Genomic DNA, 21,996 nt, shown 5'->3' with positions numbered 1-21,996 from the left:
GTAGTGTGGAAAGAATCCTCTCTCAGGGAAGGTATGAAGCAATGAATACATTATTATTTCTCATTTGGTTCACCTCAGATAACTACAAAACTGTTTTGAGTCAGCTTGTTTTTCAGTATAAATTATGAAAATGTGATGTCTTTCTTTTATGAACCACTAAACTAAATTGTGATATTGTCTTTACAGTAAGGTACAGAAGAAAATTCTATTTCACACAAAATTGTTTAAAAAAAGTCAGTACAGTCTGTAATGCTAAATGAGAGTAGAGAACACTTTTCTACTTAAAGTCAAAATGTCATACGATTTGTCAGGTTCTGTTGGCTATTTCACAAAATAGTCCGTTACTGGATCTCCATCAGCTAGAGTAAAACAGGGCAAATGGACTACTTCTAGGCAAATAGGCATCTATCCATCCAGGAATAGAAAGACTTTGCCTTAAAAATAACCAGTACTTTTATAGACATGTGCACTGATTCACAAGCCTGGTCTTCTGTTTTATTTTCAGGGCAGTTAAAATTTTTTTTTTAATTGGGAAACATTCTGGATTTTTTTGGGGGGGGATAGTAATTGGATTATTTCTAGCCCTCTTGTCTTAGGTTTTTTTGAAGAGATTGGGCTGCTTTTAGTGCCCTTCCTCCAAAACTATCTTGTGTATGTAAGAAGAGGGGAAAGGTATGAATGTAGAGATAGGTAATGTTAGGAAGGGCTTTAATACACAAAAAATTTATATTTGATCCTGGATGTGATAGTGAGTCAGTGGAGTTTTTTGGTCAGATCTGAATTTAGACAGTTTAGTAAAGAATGACACGATACCTCCTCCCAGTCTGTGTCTTATAGGGAGACAAATATGTATGCTAGTATATACAGAATAAATATAAAGAAAATAAATATAAATGAGTACAAAGCAATCAAATATTAGATAGTTTTGGGGGTAGTATACTCCACCTATAGATTATATCCTAGAAATATAGGAAAGCTATTTCTGTTATACAAAAGAAATCTTAATACAGCCAAAACTCACAAAGGCATATTAATAGTTATTCTCAGGGGCAGTTAAATGGCAGAATAGATAGAGCACTGGCCCTGGAGTCAGGAGGATCTGAATTCAAATCCGGCTGCAGACACTTAATAATTGCCTTGCTGTGTGACCTTGGACAGTTCACTTAACTCCATTGTCTTGCAAAACAAACAACAAAAAAAATTATAGTTATTCTGTGTTATTCTCATAGGAAGTTGATACTTAAAACATCAAAACATGATGCAGTTTGTGGAATTACTAAACAGATATCTTACATTTCACCTCAGTGCTAAATTCTCCAAGTCCATCTCTTTCAGCAAACCATGCCAAGTCTGAACTATTTTTTTTTATTACTGAAAGGCTTATTTTATAAAAAAAAAATTTTGAGGAAAGAATGTCTAATCTTAACATTTGACAGTGAATGATTTTTGAATCTCAAGTGCTGAAATATAATCTTATTTTTAGGTTCATAGATGAGTTTAAATGTGAATATGGTCTACCATTGAGTTGTTTAACATCTAGTTCAAATTAAGTTATACCTCAGAGCAGCCTTCAGAAATCTAAATGCTTGAAGTTTGTAGCTATGACATATTAATAATAATAGTAGTTGGGGCGGCTACGTGGCCTAGTGGATAAAACACCAGCCCTGGAGTCGGGAGTGTACCTAGTTTCAAATCCGGTCTCAGACATTTAATAATTACCTAGCTGTGTGGCCTTGGGCAAGCCATTTAACCCCATTTGCCTTGCAAAAAAACCTAAAAAAAAAATGATGATAATAATAATAGTATTACTAACCCATTTAATGTACTATCAGGACAAGTTAGGAATGATATAATCATAAGTCTCAATTTGGGAATTAAATATTCTTAGTTCAAAATAAATTTGATAAGTAAACTGGTTTTAAAATAGGGAGAACTTTTGAATGCTTAGGGAACCTGAATGGTGATGGTGATGGTAATGATGATGGGGGGGTGGCAGTGTGGTGGTAGTAATGCCACTTCAATATAACCAATATTATAGAAGTCTTGAAGCAAGCAGCCTATGCCATCTAACAGATAGGAACAGATCACACTAGCATAAAGATTAAATAAAAATCTGCCAATTCAAATTTGACCTCATTTATGTTCACTCCTCTAAATAATCACTACCTTACATTAACGGTCAATTGGAACAGATTTACTTTATTAGTCTCAGTTTTGTTGACTTTAATTGAAATTTTGTTTTCACTTTCAAAAGTGGATTTATCTATGCATAATTTTTTACTCAAAACAGTTACACCTTCTCATTCCTTCCCCATAAACACTACTTTTTAAAAAATTTTTATTAAAGATATTATTTGAGTTTTACAATTTTCCCCCAATCTTGCTTCCCTCCTCCCAACCCCACCCCACAGTCTTTACTTTGTTTCCATGTTGTACCTTGATCCAAATTGGGTGTGATGAGAAAGAAATCATATCCTTAAAGAGAACAGAATTCTCAGAGGTAACAAGATCAGACAATAAGATATCTGGGTTTTTTTTCCAGTTTAAAGGGAATAGTCCTTGTACTTTGTTCAAACTCCACAGCTCCTTATCTGGATACGGATGGTATTCTCCATTGCAGACAGCTCAAAATTGTTCCCAATTGTTGCACTGATGGAATGAGCAAGTCCGTCAAGGTTGAACATCACTCCCATGTTGCTGTTAGGGTGTACAGTAAACACTACTTTCTCAAGAATCTTCTATAGCCACTATTTATCTTTGTGCCTTCAGTGCCCCCATTTTAAGGAACTCAAGTCAGTTGACATTCAAAAGTCAGACTTTGGTATTTGGGTACCATTTTTTTTTTATTTTAGAAAGATTTTATTTATTTTCAGTTTGACAGTTTTTGCCCCAATCTTGCTCCCCCCACCTGAAGGCAGTTTGTTAGTCATTACATCATTCCCATAGTATGCATCGATCTAAGTTGAATGTGATGAGAGAGAAATTATATATCCTTAAGGAAGAAATATATAGTATAAGATGTAGTAGAATTACTAATAAGACAATTTTTTAAAAATTAAATTAATGGTACATAGATAGTCTTTGGTCTTTGTCCAAATTCCACAATTCTTTCTCTGGATACAGATGGCATTCTCCATCGCAGATATCCCAAAATTATGCCTGATTGTTGCCCTGTTGGTATGAGCAAGTCCATTAAGATTGATCATCACTCCCTTGTTGCCGTTAGGGTGTGCAGTGTTCTTCTGGTTCTGCTTATCTCACTCAGCATCAGTCCATGAAAATCCTTCCAGGCTTCCCTGAATTCCCATTCCATCTCTTCAGGGTATAGACCCAGTAGTGGTATTGCTGTATCAAAGGGTATGCACATTTGTTGCCTTTTGAACATAATTCCAAATTTCTCTCCAGAAAGGTTGGATGAGTTCACAGCTCCACTAACAACGTACCAGTGTTCCAGATTTCCCACATCCCCCCCCCCCCCCCCCCACACACACACACACATTGATCGATGTCCTTTCTGGTCATATTGGCCAGTCTGAGAGGTGTGAGGTGGCACCTCAGAGATTCCCCAATTTGCATGTCTTTAATAATTAATGATTTAGAGCAATTTTTCATGACTATGGATTGCCTTGATTTCATCTGTAAATTGTCTTTCCATATTGATATCTTTCACCATTTGTGAATTGGGGAATGGCTTGTCTTTTTTTTCTTTTAAATTTGACTGAGTTCTCTGTATATTTCTGACAACACTAGTTGTAAAAATTGTTTCCCAGTTTACTACATTTCTTTTGATCTTGGTTACAATGATTTTGTCTGTGCAAAAGCTTTTTAATTTAATGTAATCAAAATTATCTAGTTTGTTTTTAATGATACTCTCCATCTCTTCCTTGGTCATAAACTGTTTCCCTTTCCATAGATCTGACAGGTAAACTATTTATCTTCTAGTATTGTTTTTTATGTCTAGATCCTGTATCCATTTTGATCTTTTCTTGGTATAAAGGGAGTGAGGTGTTGGTCTAATCTAAGTTTCTTCCATACTAACTTCCAATTTTCCCAACAGTTTTTATCAAAGAGAGAGTTTTTACCCCAATAGCTGGACTTTTGGGGTTTATCAAACAGCAGATTACTATAATAATTTCCTATTATTGCACCTAGTCTATTCCACTGATCCAACATTCTATTTCTTAGCCAATATCAGACAGTTTTGATGACTGATGCTTTATAACATAATTTTAGATCTGGTAGGGCTAAGCCACCTTCTTTTCAACTTTTTTTCATTAAATCTCTGGAGGTTCTTAACTTTTTATTTCTCCATATGAATTTACATACAATTTTTTTCTAACTCATTAAAGTATTTTTTGGAATTTTGATTTGTAGGGCACTAAACAAGTAGTTTAATTTTGGTAGAATTCTCTTTTATTATATTAGCTCGGCCTATCCATGAGCAGTTGGTATTTGCCCAATTATTTAAGTCTGATTTTATTTGTGTGAGAAGTATTTTGTAATTATTTTCAAAAACTTTCTGAGTCTGCTTTGACAGTAGACTCCCAGGTACTTTGAAGTTACTTTGAATGGAATTTCTCATTCTAGCTCTTTCTGCTACATCTTGCTGGTCATAATATAGAAATGTCAAGGATTTATGAGGGTTTATTTTATATACTGAAACTTTGCTAAAGTTGCTAATTATTTCCAGTAGTTTTTTAGATGATTTTTTTGGGATTCTGTAGGTAGACCATCATGTCATCTTCAGAGAGTGAGAGTTTTGTCTCTTCCTTCCCTATTCTAATTCATTCAATTTCTTTTATTGTGAAAGCTAACATTTCTAATACAATATTGAATAGTAGTGGTGATAAATGGGCATCCCTGTTGTTTCACCCCTGATCTTACTGGGAATGCCTCTAGACTATCCCCCTTGCATATAATGCTTGTTCAGATAGATACTATTTATTCTAAGGAATGATCCATTTATTCCTATACTCTCTAGTGTTTTTAGTAGGAATGGGTGCTTTATTTTGTCAAAAGCCTTTTCAGCATCTATTGATATAATCATATGATTTCTGATAGGTTTGCTATTGATATAATTAATTATACTGATAGTTCTCCCAATATTGAACCAACCCTGCATTCCTGGGATAAATCCTATTTGGTCATAATGTATTATCCTAGTGATAACTTCTTGTAGTTGTTTTGCTAAGATTTTATTTAAGATTTTTGCATCTATATTCATCAGGAAGATAGGTCTATAATTTTCTTTCTCTTTTTTAACTCTTCCTGGTTTGGGTATCAGCACCATATTGGTGTCATAGAAAGAGGCAGAGTTCTGTACCTTTTTTTTTTTTTGGATGAATTTTGAGTGTTTATAGACCAAACTAACTACCTGACTCAAGTGAGCAGTTGCTCCTTTCTTCTAATTCTCCTAACCCCCTAACAGATATTATGGTGTTAATGTAAATGCTACCTTTATCATCCAGACCTTTAGAGGAGTCTATAGTCATAGAATTTAGAGCTGGCAGTACTGATAGAAATCATATAATAATCTTAGGAGAAATATAGGGAAATATGTTCAGAGAGGTTATGACTTTCCAAGATCATATAGCTAATAAGTAGTAGCAGTAGAATTAACTCTTGGCCAAAGCCAGAGTTCTTTTAATTACAGCATACTCCTGCCACTTCTCTAATCCAAGGAACTTTTGAGGTGAAACTCCTTCCATTAGTAATATCACTCTTGGTTCCACTTTGTCTACTTAGCTTCTTCTTTTCCCTTTGAGTATAGTAGAGTACAGGTAGCCTCTAGGGACACCTGACTTTTTTATCTTTGGAGTATCTTAATACCTATGCCTTCACAGACTAGCCAATTTGAAAATGAATTTCTGTTCTCTAAATGTTGCTTTTATTACAAAATACAAAAATTTGCATTCTTAATTGTGCACCTTTTTTTCCCCTATTTTATCTCAAGGTATATGATTCTTAGTCATAGTTCTGCTTATATTATCTAATTGTTTTTTAATGATAAAAGCTTAAATTAAGTTTTCAACTGAATAAGTTGAATTTTAGTGTAAAATTGCAACCTTATACGAGTGTTCTCCACTTTTTAGACTATAAATTACATTTACAATGTGATTAATTTTATAAAAACCAAAACTAATGAAGCATGTCTATATTTTTTAATCTAAAGGTCATCAACATTCCATAATTTTGTCAAAATAGCGTTAACCAAAAATCCAAAAAAGAGGCCAACAGCTGAAAGACTTCTAACTGTAAGTGTTTAATTATATGATATTTGCTTGTACTTTGAAACATAATTTTGAGGTATCATTTGAGTTCTCCTTTGAATTGAAATAATCAGTTTTTCTTTTGTAATGGCTACTTTTAGAGTATCCAAATATTTTTCTTATATATTAATTTACAGACAATCAAAGAAAAACATATTTGATAAAATTTTATTTAAAATTTTTTGATACTTGAACTATTTTGTCTCATGTCTATGAATAAAAATTCTCTTAGATAATTTTTCAGTAGTGGAAAATGGACTGAACTGAGCCATCTTTTGCCCCCCAACCCAATTTATCATAATATTTGTGAGATCATCTACTATACTTAAAATATAGTGTTAATAGCAGCCAAATTTTTACCTTCAGTTCATATTTTGGCTAGTCAGTTTTGCAAAAGAAATTGTCCCTCAACTATATACCTCATTGCTAGAAATAATTTGTGTACAAATGACATTTAATTCAAAGCTTTTTAAAATTGAACTGCTCATTTGTTTGCTTCTGTACAATATCCTGAATGAGAAAAGAAAAATAATGAATTTTGTAGATAATACATGGATATAAAATTTTAATCTCAGAATATATTTTGTTTCTTATATCCAGCATAGTTTTGTAGGACAGCCTGGTCTCTCAAGGGCTCTAGCAGTTGAATTGTTGGACAAAGTAAATAATCCAGACAACCATGCACGTTATATTGAAGGAGATGATGATGATTTTGAGGTGAGGAAACATTTGTATTCTCATCTTGGAGAATAAATGTGTAATCATATGTAATAAATAGCTTATGTCTTATACTTTAAACTACTGTTAAAGAAATATGACCCACAAAAAATTTTTAGCCTATAAAATCAGCACTTTCCCCCTGCCTGTGTTTACTGTTAATAGCAAATCTTGTCATTCCTAATCTATTCATTTAATGTGCTCTTTATCCCAAGGTTATTGTTATATAATCTGGATCCCCAATAAAGTCAATAAGAAATTAGAATTAGGCATAGGTCTTAAAGTGTGCAAACTCTGTTTATCTCTGACACTATAACCTTTTCTTTTTCCTTTCTTTAGAAACAATTTGATCTGTAAATACTGCTTGTTATTCTGGCCACTAATTTCTCCCAAAACTCAAATTTTTATCCTTGGCCAATAGTTCAGTTGAGAAATTAATAACATATTTCCTTTACTTATTTAAGAAATTGTCCTTCTTTGGTATGTATATATATTTGCAAATAGTTCTTTTGACCAACAAGAGAATGAAAGTTTTGCTCATGGTAAATGCACTGAGAACACATCTCAAAAAAGTTAATAGAAAATCAGAAATGAATCTTTCTAGTTTGCTAAATATTTTTAACATAAATGATTTTATATTATATTTAGAGTCTTCAAGGTAAATTGTTTCCACTGTAATCTCATTATTTTCTCAAGCAGTTTTATTCAGTCTTAACAATGTGCTTAAACATCTATAGAAAATATTACAGTAAGACAGAATTGAGTTTTTTTTAAGTACTTTACCTTTAAAGTCTTGATCAGAATGAGGCATACCTGCTCCTTAGCTTATTTTCACCCAGATTTGTCAGCTTCAGTATGAGACGGGGGTGGGGAGACCTGAGAGTGAGCCCACATCATGAATTCAAATATTTTGTAGTATTCCAAAAATCCACAAAATTTTCATATTTCTATTTCCACTTTATCTCTTTTCTTTTTTAAATTCTTACTTTCTCTCCTTTTCCTACCCATTATCTTTTCATTTTTCTATTCACTTTCCTTCTGTAATTTAATTTTTTAAATTAATTTTATATATATAAATGTGTGTGTATATATATATATATATACACACACACACACAATTGTCTCTTGATAATTTATAAAGTGGATACATTTTATATTTTACTTTCTTTAAAAACAAATGTTTAATGGTCGTTGTTTTATTTTAAGTAATCATTAGCAAAAGTTCAGTAACAAAAATTACCAATCATTTAAGCTAAATTTCTCCAAGTTTACTCACTGAATAGAATTAGGAAAGAATTTTTATATGTTTCTTAAATCATACTTGTGGAGTTTGGATTAATAAGCAAGAATTTTTTCCTTTTTTAAAAATTTTATTTATTTATGGCAATGGGGTTTAAGTGGCTTCCCAAGGTCACACAGCTAGAAAATTTTAAGTGTATAAGGCCAGATTTGGATTCAGGTCCTCTTGACTCCAGGGACCAGTGCTCTGATATTCATTGTGCCACCTAGCCACCCTGAGCAAATGATAAATGTTAAAAATAGAATTGTAAGTTTCTTACTTCTTAGGGAGCCTTTGATTAATAACACAATTGTCAAAATTATTCCCTAGCCACGAATCCTTTATATTTTTTCTCTGAATTTTTCTTTATCTTTTCTTTGACTTTTATAAGTTTTTCTTTAAGTAGGTTTTTGGAGGAATTATATTATAAAAGAGTTGTTGAAATTTGATTATTTTGTGATGTTACATTTACAGCCCCATGCAGTTGTCCGTCATACTATTCGGTCTACAAACAGGAATGTGAGAGCTGAACGAACAGCATCAGAGATAAACTGTATGTAATTGTGAGGTATTTTAATTTATTGATGTTGTAGTTAAAAGTTCTTGTATTTCTTCAATAATAATGAATGTATAATTGGTGATTTTTCCAAATCATTTTCTAACAAAATAATACCAAAACTTGACTTGTCTTTGCTGTCTTAATTATCTCATTTCAGTTGGACAGTTTTATTTGTTAAAGCAAAGAATTTTGTTAGTAAAAAAGTATTATTTCTAAAAATTTAGCTCTAAATTATTGATGTTGTCAAACATAATTTATAGCTTATAGGTTAAATATCTTTATTGTGATTTTTAGAAAAATATTATAGTAGTTTTTTAAAAGGCCAGAATATAAGTATAATCACTGTCACACTCATTTTTTGTTTTTTCTATTTAACTACCAAATGAAAGTAAGCTTATCATGTAGAGATTTAGTTTATTAACATAAGACCAGATTCTGGTTTTACTACACACACACACACACACACACACACACACACACACACACAGACAAAAGCTTCTTAGTATAGTTGATGGGTAGAGGTGATCAAAACCTTCTTAACATAGAAAATCTTTATTTGAGTTTGTATGTAATATAAGTTGATTGGCAGAACATAAAAATATTTAAAGGAAGAGTTAAACAATTTAGAAGCAAAACTCAGTATATCCCACTTAGACAAAGACAAAAGAAAAGTTAATAGGAAGTTAAGAGCCTTAATAGAACTTCAGAGCAGTCAGATAAAATAAAATTATAGTTATTTCTCAATGGAAGTGGGAAAAGAATATAATTAACTTTCAGCCATATATTCTATATTCTATCTCTGCAAAAATTGGTCATTTGCTGGAGCATAAAAATTTCATAAATGGAAAAAAATAAGAAATAATACATTTTATCACTACAATAAAAATTATAATCAATAAGGGACCTTTGAAGAAAAGTTTCAAATGAATTAGAAACTAAATAATTTGTTTCTAAAGAATTAGTAGGCAAAAGAACAAATCCTAGAATGATTAGATAGTTTTATCAAAGAAAAAGATAATTTGATTTGGAGAACAATAATGATTTTAGCAAGTAGTTACATAATGTTCTAAAGATTGGCAACACTAACACAACAACAATCCAACAACCTCATAGCAACCCATATCAGAGTAAGTGCTGTTATTATTTCCCTTTTACAATCCAGAAAAGTGAGACTAAGAAAGGTCAAGTGACTTATCTAGGGTCATACATCTATTAAGTGTGGGAGCAGAATTTTATCTCCTGATTCCCAAGTCAACAGTCTAAACACTTTGACTACTAATTGCATTGAAAGCAGCCCTTGGAGGAAAATTGATATTGTGAAATCTTTTCATCAGCAGAGATCAATGAATTGGACATACAGCCTTTAAAAAAATCTAAACAGCAACAAATCAAGACCCTAACTAAATTTTAAAAAATAGAAACATGGAAATTAAGAGAATTGAAAGCAAAAACATATAATAGAGAAATAAAACTAGGAGGATTTTAAGGATGGGACGAATAGATAAAGCATTATCTCATCTGATTTTAAAACTAGTTTCTAATATCTCAAACTATCCTTAAAAAAGAAGAAAGAAAAGAATATCAAAGAAAAGATTTAAAGAAAATTCATAGACCAACATTGACAATTAACATCTTTGGCAATTGTGTGCTAAATTTTGTTTAAGCTAAGTTTTAAGTTGGATATAATTCAATTCACTTTTTTCTTTTTTCTCTTCTTTCTTTATGAAAGTTTTTCTTGTCCAGTGTAGAATAGCAGAAAAAAAATTAGTTTAAAAAAGTATTATTGTATTGATCTGAATTTTCTTTAAAATGTATGTTGTATCTTGCCTCTTTCCCAGACAACCTAAATTGTTTTGTCATTTTTATTTTTTCCACATTGGGTAATAACTCATTTTATCAAAATTTGATAAGTTTAAAAATATAACTATCTGTTAAATGTTCATTTTGCAGTTGACAAACTGCAGTTTGAACCTCCTTTAAGAAAAGAAACAGAAGCACGTGATGAAATGGTAAGAATTTTAATTTTATTTTCATTTTTAAACATTTTAACTGTTACCGTTTCATGTCAACTATTTGATTCCACACATAGAAAATTGTAAGATTCAAAATTTTAATTTGGCATAGTTGTGAAGTATTGTGCATGAGTTCTTGAAGGAAAAATGAATTTTAATAGCAGTTTTTTAAAAAGTGATTTGTCCTCTTTCCAAACGAAAATATTTACTTAACTTCTTAGGCTTGTGTAACAGAGCTCTTTTTGAGTAATTGATTCTTATCTTCTGCATATTAGGATTCATTTTCTTTCCTGGTTTCTATACAATTATTTATTTTATTTTGATGACTTCCAGTTTTTAATGTATTCTTTATTTTTCATTTTTGCCCTTTTTTATGAAGTTAAAAATGTTCCCAATTTGAAAGGAAAAGATTTAACTGTTGTCTTTGAGATAGATACATAATTGTTATTAATATTATTTTTATTTAATTGTTTTATTTATTAATATTATTTTTACAAAATATCTCATAGTTCTGGGCTTAAGATAAATCTCTTTTTCTATTCTCATTTCTCATTAACTTCTCTTCCCTTACTACTTTCTGCATTTCAACTAACTCTCTCTATTCTAATATAAAACACAAGTCTCATCTCTGTACATTTTCACTGGCAGTTCCCCATGTCTTGAATATGTTCCCTCTTCCTCCTAAAATATCTCTTCTTTCAGTATACAGTTCAAATAACAGCTTCCATATAAAATCTTCCCTTAACTCCCAATTGCTGATGCCCACTATTCTCTATCTACATTGTATTCAACTAGGTATTTATTTTATTTATTCTTCTTATATTTATTTTGTATAAAATTATATGTACTTTTTTCTTGTTTCCTTAGTAGGAATCAATTAAAGGTTATTTTATTTTTTAATTTAAATCTCTTTTACCTACCTGTCATTAAATAGACATCCAGTAAGTGCATATTGATAGACTGATTGAATGAGTGGAAATATGTTTTTCCAGAATCATGAAGTATTTTATATAGTATTCATTGTATGACATTAAATTATATTTTCTTATTTCCTTAGATAGTATCAGGTGACACAAACTTTTCATTACAATGGAATCCTTTTGTAGATAACGCAAATACCAGCAGGTAATGACTTAATAATGATAGATGTTTTTCTACTTAAGTGAGCACTTGAGCAAAAAAATCTTTTACAAACCTTCTTAAGTGTTATTTTCCTATATATTTTCAAATGAGAAAGTTGTTAACATATAGATGTGACTGAATAATATTTAAGATTGAATACTAGTATAAGTTTATATTTTCTTATCATAGTTCTATGTTGTTCAGTCTTTTTTTTTTTGCCACATCCAACTCTTCATTAGGATGTTCTTGGCAAAGATAATGGAGTGGTTTGTCATTTCCTTCTTCACTTCATTTTATAGATAAGAAAATAGAGGAAAACTAGATTAAATGTCTTCAAAAGTCATAAAATAGTTTTGTTATATTTTAATGATAAAAATGAACAAAAAAGGAATATGCAAAAGAATAAAAAAAACTAGTAAGAGGATTTGAACCATCCTAGTGATAAATAGACCCAGGAAAATGAAGCCTGAAGACACACACACATACAAATTGGTGTAGAAATTAATAAAATTCAGCATCAGATGGGAACAAGGAAGTAAGGATAATGTCACAGTTAAAAAGGAAGGTAAATTTGAGGAGATAAATGTAAGTAAAACAAATTTCAAATCTGAAGGATGTATTATGAATAGAAATGGAAAAGAAGAAACTATGAGAACCAGTCAACAGAACTGGACAATAGGAGGTAAAAAGAGACAATGTAATAGAACAGATTGTAAAAAATACAAATAATAAATGTTGAACCTTCCCTTTGGCGGTCCAAAGTCAAGAAAAGTTATAAGCAAAAGAAACTCATGAAGCCAAATGATTCAAAAAGTTCAAATAAAAGATTAGAAAGAAATCTATCATATCTAAGGTAAACTCAAAAAAGCAGGGATTATATAATCATGGACTGAAAAAAAGTAAAAATAGAGAACATTAAAGGATTTACCATATAGGTTTAAAACACCATAGATATTTAATTTCAGTATTTTGATACATGTATCTAAATTCATAAAGAAAAGGTTTGGATTGACCAAAATAGTAAGCCTATAAGTTTGAAGACTTCAGTAAACTCCTTTCAGATATAGACACTAATAAACAAAAGTTAAACAAAAAAAAGATAAGGATCTGAGTAGAATTTTAGAAAAGTTACAATATAATAATATCAGTTTACTAAATGATTGGAGCAAATGGAATATATGATTTCTGATCTGTGTGTAACAACTTTGCAGAATTTGACCATATGTAAGGACATTAAAAAACTTCACATATGAATGTGGGAATAAATTCATTAACGATCCTTTTAAATCCTAAACAGTTGGTAGGTTAAATCTTGGAAGTATCCTTTCATCAAAAAAAAATGAAAGGAGTGATAAAACTGCAAAAATTTTTGGAATTTAAGCAAAATGTCCTCTTTCTGTTTGTTTTTCAAAATAACATAATGTGTTAGGCACACAAACTTTTAAAAAAATCAAGAAAACCGGTAAATTTTAAAAGATTAAACTAAATATCCACTTAGAAATTCAAATTAGAAGCTTTTTTTTTAACTAATAAAAGAGAAACCATTAAATTGTTTTTGATTCAAAAAGAAGATAAAATTGCCATTTTCAGAAATCACAAAAGAAAAAAGGGAAATTATAAGAAACTGTTGTATCCAAATTTTATACTCAATTGTCAGCATAAATGAAATGGATGTATATTACAAAAATATGAAATACCAGGATCAACAGAGCAAGAAACAGAAAGCTGAGTAGCTCATTCTCAGAAAAACAAAGCAAGCTGTAAAGTAGCATCCCAGAGAGGGGAGTCAGGATTAGATGGATTTACAAGTAGATTGTATCCATCCTTCAAAGAACAATTCCAGTATCACAAAGAACCAAAAAAGGTATCTTTCCAAGTTACTTCTGTGATATAAATGTCTCGATACCTAAACATGAAGAGACAAAACAGGAGGTATGATCAGTTTCTGAACTATCATTTGCAAAATATTAAATAATAGTAAAAAATCTTCAGCAACATAATAAAATAGATTATGCATCGTATGACCAGTTAGAATATATAATAGCTTTGCAAGGTTGGCTCAGTATTAAGATAATCAATCATAATAGACTATGTTAATAAAAAAAATCAATCAGAACCACATCATGTCAGCAGATTCCTAAAGAGCATTTGTTGTTGAATCATTTCAGTTATGTCTAAAGCTCCGAGTCCCCATATGGGAGTTCTCTGTGCAATACCCATTTCAGTTAAAAAGAGTCTTAAAAAACACATTAAGTGTACTTTTTAAAAGTATGGCAAGTCTTTTAATTTTGAATCAAGAATTAGTAATATATGAAATGGAGATAAACTTGATGCCATTCCAAAAGAAATCAGGGCTATCTTTTCATTCTACTGTTATTTGATATAGTACAAAAATATTAGCTATAGCAATAAGAGGAGAAAAAGAAATTGAAGGAATAAGTACAGGGAAAAAAAACCCAAAATGATTGCTTTTTGTAAATGATCTACTGGTCTATTTTCCGAACCTTATGGGTCAACTAAAATTTATTGAAATAAGAGCCAGCAGGGGCTGCTAGGTGGTGTAGTAGATAAAGCACCAGCCATGGAGTCAGGAGTACTTGGGTTCAAATGTGGTCTCAGACACTTAATTACCTAGCTGTGTGGCCTTGAGCAAGCCACTTAACCCTGTTTGCCTTCAAAAAACCTAAAACAGAAAACAAATAAAAAAGAAATGAGACAGCAAAGTTTCAGGATATAAAATAAACCCACAAAATAATCATTCTTACTTTATATTATCAACAAAATTCAACAAGAATTACTTTATTAATAGCTAGCATCCATTTAGTACTTTTAAGATTTACAATGTGTTTTTTTATATATTACCTTATTGTCATAGCAATCCTTAGGTGCAAGTACTGTTTTTAATCCCCCTTTTATTGATGAGAAACCTAAGGCAGACAGCAGTTAAGTGATTTTCACAGAGTCACACAATGTGCCTGAGGCTAGATAGGAATTCAGGCCTTCATTTCTATATTCATTAGACCATCTAACTATAGAATGTAAAAATATTCTATGAGGCACGTATGAATAAGCAAAAAAAATTATTTAGAAATGGGGAAAGGGGAGGGATCAAGAATTAAGTGCCTTTTATGTGCCAGGTGCTTTACAAATATTATATCCATTTTATCTTTGAGGAAATTAATGTACATTAAATTTAAGTGCCCAGGATTCAGTATTTGTAACTCAATTTGAATTCAGTCTTGACTCCATACCCTTTGCTAGGTAGCTGCTGGTAGCTTTCTTTTAGAATTAAAGATTTGTTTAAATAAATGAAAAGATAATATTTCATGGTTAAACTATGCCAGTATAATAAAAATGAAAATATTCCCTTAAATCAGTTTATTTATCAGACTAACCAAAGGATTTATCTGGAAGAACAAAAGTTTAAGAGTAATAGAAAAAAATCAATTAGTGGAACATAATTGGATAAACAAGCTGCAGAAGCAAATGAGTATTATAATAATAGCAGAGTATTGTATAAACTCAGAGGCCCCAAGTGCTCATTGACAAAAAGATCCCAGGAAGAATGAAAGAGAACAAGTTCAGACCAGCATTTTCATTATACCACAATAAACTCCAGGTGTATTTATGACCTAGATTTACAAATAAAATCAATATAATGGTAAGCCTAGGTACAGAGTAAAGTCCTGGAGATAAATGGAGTGGCACAAAAGAGTCCCTCATCTCAGCTCACATTCTAACATGAGGGACAGTATTCAACCAACTGTAAAATAAACCAGCATTAAAATGGGATAGGGAAACATTTTTGGTAGGATGTGAGATTTCATCTGGGACTTGAAGAAAGACAAGAGATGGAAATCAGAAGAGAAAGAATTCTAGGAATGGGGAATTGCCTGTGAAAATGCACAGTCACAAGTTGGATTGTCTTGCTTAAGGAACTGTGTTCCTAAGTCATAAAAGGATAGGGAGGGAGAGGGATTATGAGGTGAGAAGACTGGAAAGGTGGGAAGGGATCAAGTTATGAAGGACTTTAAAGATTTTGCATCAAAAAAAAAATTAGTGTCATTAAAATTAAAAGGGAAATAGTAAACTGGCTTTTAAAAAAAATGTAAAATAAAACCCCAGTGGTGATTTAATCCTGATATTTAGTAGTTGTGTGACCACCGGTAGAATTCTTATCTCTTAATCCTTCAGTTTCACTACTTGTAACATAGGAATAATTTTCTATACTTCAAATGTTTGTTAAGAAAATTGTTTTGTAAACTATAAAATATTGTATAAATGATAAAAATTCATACTACTATGATGAGAGTTTTCTTTTTAAGTCTTATTTTTAAAATATTTAATGAATATATATTTTAAACTATTTTGACTATAGTAATTTCTCAAAAGATTTGTTCATTGTTATATGTAGGCTGTACTTTTTGTCCTGTAGATCTTCCAAAGAGAATCAGATTTCTTTATACTCATTCAAAATTTGTTACTAGATCTAATGGTTTCCTGATTTAAAAATTTTATATTTACTGAATTTATGTTCTCTAAATTATACTATTCTCCTTGTTTTAGGTCAACTTTAAAACATGCAATACCACCACCACTACCTCCCAAGGTAAGTTGTAGAATTATTGTGAAATTTAAAAATATTTTGTAAATAATTGAATTTTGTTTAAATATCAGAAAATTGAACTTCAAATGCAAACTTTCTCCCAATTTTTTTTTAAAAAGCAATGCTAGCTATCTAGTTTGTATTTTCTGTGAATTCCATGGGACTGAGAAAAACCTTGGTATAATTGAATGAGTCACTAGTGTCACTAAGGAAGAGTGAAACAGTGCTTGTAAGAAATGGAATATATTAGAGCTGTACTTTTCATCAGTGGGCTCATCAGTGGGCTGACAAGAGTGATTATGGCACTTCTAACTTTGATGCAGTAGGGAGACTTAGACTATCTTTTCAGTACCTTTAAAGGAAAATTTGGTCTTAATTTTTATTGGGAAAGGGATTGGGATATATATCCCTCACCACAGTATGACTTTTAAGACACAACTACTTTTGAACTTAGGATTTAGGGTGTAAAATCTAGCCCTGTAACTTTACATTTTTATTGAACATTCACCTGGTTTTCTGCGTGGTATCTGATGTCGACAATTTCCAACACTGAGCTTATTGTCTTTTCTTCTCAAATCATTCCTCTAAACTTCACAATTTTATCAGTGGTACTGCCATTCTTGTTGACTCCTAATTCAAAACCTTTTATAACTTTTGCTTTTACCTTCCCCTCCCTTCTCTACTCTAACATCACCAAGTCCCGTGGATCACTTGACATATCTTTTTATAAACTCATAAATTCAAAGGTTAAGAATAGGAAGAGCCCAGGGTGGCTAGGTGGTGCAGTGGATAGAGCACCGGCCCTGGAGTCAGGAGTCCCTGGGTTCAAATCTGGCCTCAGACACTTAATAATTACCTAGCTGTGTGGCCTTGGGCAAGCCACTTAACCCCATTGCCTTGCAAAAAAAAAAAAAAACTAAAAAAAATAGGAAGAGCCCTCACAAATCTTTTAATTCAACCTCATTTTAAAGTTGAGGTAATCATTCTTTTACTTTTGATAATATTATAAGTGCCCATAATCATTTCTATTAATATTACTCACAGAATTATATATCCAGTCTTAATCTCCCTAAATCCTCCCATCTTTTGAAATTTCTTATTCCTGGGAAGGAAACCACCATCCTTCCAGACACCTAGGTTCACATGCTGATTCTTTTTTTTACTCAATAGCCAAATTGATTTTTTTATATAATTTTTTTTAGGCTTTTTGCAAGGCAAACGGGGTTAAGTGGCTTGTCCAAGGCCACACAGCTAGGTAATTATTAAGTGTCTGAGGCCGGATTTGAACCCAGGGACTCCTGACACCAGGGCCGGTGCTCTATCCACTGCGCCACCTAGCTGCCCCTTAATTGAGTTTTTTAGAATGCAGTACTGACCAAGTTACTCCTCTAGTGAGTAAAAATCTGCATTTCTGTGTTTCCTTCAGGATGAAATATAAAGCTCTTACAATTTCCCCATCTTTATTCCTCCTCCACAGACACTAAAATCTAACCATGGCGAGATTCTAATGTCTTTTTCCTCCATTTTTCAGTGCCATATCTTTGTACTGGATAGTGTCCTCCCTGTAATGTATTCCCTTCTCATCTTAGCTTCCCTGGTTAGAGGGAAGTTCCTTGTTTTTGCTCCTGTCCTTTTCTTTCTGGTACCTAGCACAATGCCTGACATAGGTCACATTTTACAAATGTTTGTTGATTGATTGCTTAGAGTGCTCCTGTCATTAGAAAAACTTTAATGACTTTTACCCCTAGAGTACTTCAGGGACAAGTAGTTGATTGTTTTCCTTTTATCAAACAATAAACAAGCATTCATTAAATATCTTCTGTGTTCTGGACTCTGTGCTGGTCAAGAGAGAGACAGAGTATAATCAGTCTCTTCTTGCAAACAGCTTACATTCTAATGGAGGAGCCATAAAACTTATATGGCATAAATACAAAGTGGATCAGTACACATGTATTATAGTATATTGTAGTAAAATATAGTAGTATGGGTACTAGCAATTGGAAGGGTCAGGAAAGGCTTTATGCAGAAGATGGTCCTTGAGCAGTGTCTTACAGAAAAAGTAGGACTCTGGGGCAAAGATAAAAATGTGTGATGTGGCTTTGGGGATAGCTAGTCAGAATGCAGATTAAAGCATACGAGTTTTCACTTTATTTTCTTAAGAACTTTTTAGGACTTTTCTTTCACTATATAACTAAAATGCAAATATGTTTTACATGGTTGCACATGTATAATGTGTTAAATTGTTTGTCCTTTCATGGATAGAAGGGAAAGAATCTGAAACTCAATTTAAAAATTTTTTTAAAAATTGTTTTAACATGTAATTGGGAAAAATAGATACTAGTCAAAGGAAAAAAATGTGTATAAAGAAAATTACTAGGGGGCAGCTAGGTGGTGCAGTGGATAGAACCCCAGCCCTGGAGTCAGAAGGACCTGAGTTTAAATTGGGCTCTGACACTTAATGATTACCTAGCTGTATAACCGTGGGCAAGTCACTTAACTCCATTGCCTTAAAATAAATCATAAAGAAAATTATTTAAACAGCTTTATGTAGCTGGACAAGAGTGGTAAGAACCCAGAAGACTAGTTAGGAGTCTATTGCAGTAAACTAAATCAGAAGTTTTAAGATCTTGAACTATTGGTCATTCTCTGATTGGAGAAAAGAGGTAATACATGAAAGATACCACAAAGATAGGAAATGGTAAGATTTTTCAAATGACTATTTCTCTAGGGGCAGGGAGAATAAAGATAATGCCGTCATGATCTTTTTCAAGAAAGAAGGATAAAAACATTATTTCAGAAGACTAGAAAGGCCTGATACAAAATTCTTTGACCAAAATAGAGTATTTTAGAAGACAAGAGTTTAGGGGGAAAGATGATAAGTTACATTTTGTATATAGTAAACTTAAAACCTCTCTAGGATACCTTGTTTGAAAGGTCCTAAAAATAGTTGGTGATACAGGATGAGAGCCTTGTGATGTATATGTATAGATCTGAGAGTCTTCTCCTTAGAGTTGATATGTAAAGCCCCCAAGAACTAATGAAATCACGAAGTGAGCGAATAAAGAATGTATAGAACAATACCCTTTTAATCTAAGTATGTTTAAGTAGCATTTATTTTCTCGTTTTTTAGCCAAAGATAAATTATTATTCTGAAGACAGTTTTCCAGATGAAGAAAAGTCATCCACTATAAAATATTGTCCCAGTTCAGAGAACAAAGCACCGCAAATTCACAGAAGACAAAGTAGTCCAGGGATTGAGACTTCTTCTCTTGGTATGACTAACAAGGTCTGCTGACCTGAATTTTTCAGAGCCTTACTGGGCCATGAATAAATAACTAGAAATGTTGAAAAAAATAGCTTCTTTTTTTCATTTAGGATTAGTTGTTTTGGAACTATTTAGTGTTCAAAATATCTTCATATATTAAGCCTGCTATTAAAATGATAATGCATGGGGGTGGCTAGGTGGCTCAGTGGATAGAGCGCTGACTCTGGAGTGAGGAGTACCTGAGTTCAAATCCAGCCTCAGACACTTCATAATTACCTAGCTGTGTGGCCTTGGGCAAGCCACTTAACCCCATTTGCCTTGCAAAAACCTAAAAAAAAATGATAATACAGCTATCTTGGCACATGTTAGAAGTTTCCTTATCTAATAAATCAAACCAAGATTCACCCAGTCACATAATATTGTAGAACAAGAAAGATATGTATATTAAATATGTATACTTGTTTATGCCGTAATTTTCCTTTACCCTGATTCTTTTTAGGAAATGGTGATGGTGTTTTGAAACTGATCAGTGAAAATGCAGGAGGATTAGGACCAGCACCACAGTTGCCCCGAAAAAAGGACAAGCGAGACTTCCCTGTAGGTATTCCATGCCCTTGATTATCTGGAACAAATAACATTTTAATGTAAATGGAATATTTAATGTTTATAATGAGGCATATCTATCTACTCAACAACTAATATATAAGAATATAAGATTTTTTTATGTCTTATGCAATATTAAAATATTTAAAACATTTTTCCCCACAGAAACCAGCCATCAATGGCCTTCCACCAACTCCAAAAGTATTGGTAAGAAATACTTTAATATTAAATTGTCATGGGTTTGTTTAGTAGTAGTATGTCTTCATTTAATTGAGTAACCTAATTGGAAGAAAGGTGTGATATAAATTTAAAGTAGGATAATGAAACACTTACCTATAAGTGTTAGATGGATGTATAGTATATGTCATGGTGAATGGAGTTCAGCACTTGGAGTTAGGAAGACCTGAGTTTCAAGTCCTGCCTCAGACTTTGACTAACTGTGTGACTCTCGGCAAGTCACTTTAACCTCTGTTTACCTCAGTTTCCTTATCTGTAAAATGGTGATAATAAAATACACCTATCTTGATTTGTTGTGAGGGTCAAATCATATGCTATTCATAAGATCCTTTGCAAATTCTAAAGTACTATATTAATGTATTGATTGTAATCCATAAGTCAAATCTCATTTTCCAAAAATTTTATTTTTAATTATTATTTTGGAGCTTACATTTTTTAATAGAAAATTTTAAAGTAATATTAGTAGTATTCCACTTCATTTTGACTTAGATAATCTTAGTCTGGCAACCTAACCACCATTATGCCTGTGGACATCATTGTGTATGGTAAGGAAGAAATTCTTGTGTACTTGATCATAAATACATCTCATCTCTAGCCATTAGAAAGAATGAGGTGTTATTTACCTTGCAAATAGGAATTTGGCCATAGGTCTCACTTTACAGTCCACAAAGAGTTTGCTCTTGGAATGATGCCATCTGTACTTTACAGAACTTTTACAAATTGTCAGGGAATACTTTTAACCTCATATAAAATAAATATATTAAGACTGTCCTCTGATCTCAGCCTTATGAGAGGATTACACAGTAAATACATAGACTCTGTAATAAAATAGCTTATATTTCACATTGAAGATAAATGAGGAATTCATAAATTCAGTCAAGTAGTCAAGACTTAAATACCATGTTGATATTGAAGAACATGGGGGCTTGGGGCTTGACAAAGAGGTTCCTTTCATTGTAGATCCCAAATTATAGCAGTTTTATTTTCTTAAAAGATACAACATGTCTATATTGAAGTGAATAATCATTTTAATTTATTTTTTAAAAGATGGGAGCATGTTTTTCAAAGGTTTTTGATGGTTGCCCTTTGAAGATAAATTGTGCAACATCCTGGATACATCCTGATACAAAAGGTAAAATTTCAGGATTTTTTTTTTTTATTGTAAATCTGTAACAAAATGCCAAGTGCAATAGATTAAGGCTTAATGAAAATAGGAATCCAATGATTTAAGTTCCCGGTATCCCAGTTTTAATGTGATCACAACAAAAATATGACCTAGTGTCAGAAAAAGAAAGATCTCACGTGTACTAAAAAATTCATACCAGCA

The 21,996-nt window shown here is 31.8% G+C and overlaps 1 protein-coding gene across 1 annotated transcript in view; it reads left to right on the top strand.

Moving 5' to 3' along the window:
* Positions 1–21,996, top strand: part of MAP4K5 (mitogen-activated protein kinase kinase kinase kinase 5) — a 142,550-nt gene that overhangs the window by 79,695 nt on the left and 40,859 nt on the right. Inside the window, exons 12-21 of the mRNA XM_074213443.1 lie at positions 6,173–6,254; positions 6,870–6,986; positions 8,740–8,818; positions 10,775–10,833; positions 11,894–11,961; positions 16,525–16,567; positions 19,695–19,836; positions 20,329–20,426; positions 20,598–20,639; positions 21,717–21,801. Coding sequence (XP_074069544.1) covers positions 6,173–6,254; positions 6,870–6,986; positions 8,740–8,818; positions 10,775–10,833; positions 11,894–11,961; positions 16,525–16,567; positions 19,695–19,836; positions 20,329–20,426; positions 20,598–20,639; positions 21,717–21,801 — 815 coding nt within the window. The remainder of the gene's footprint in view (positions 1–6,172; positions 6,255–6,869; positions 6,987–8,739; positions 8,819–10,774; positions 10,834–11,893; positions 11,962–16,524; positions 16,568–19,694; positions 19,837–20,328; positions 20,427–20,597; positions 20,640–21,716; positions 21,802–21,996) is intronic.

This window comes from Macrotis lagotis, chromosome 1 (genome assembly GCF_037893015.1).
Source record: "Macrotis lagotis isolate mMagLag1 chromosome 1, bilby.v1.9.chrom.fasta, whole genome shotgun sequence".
NCBI classification, from domain to species: Eukaryota; Metazoa; Chordata; class Mammalia; order Peramelemorphia; family Peramelidae; genus Macrotis; species Macrotis lagotis.
The sequence above is the reverse complement of the archived record's forward strand: the minus strand, read 5'-3'. Positions and strand labels throughout refer to the sequence as shown.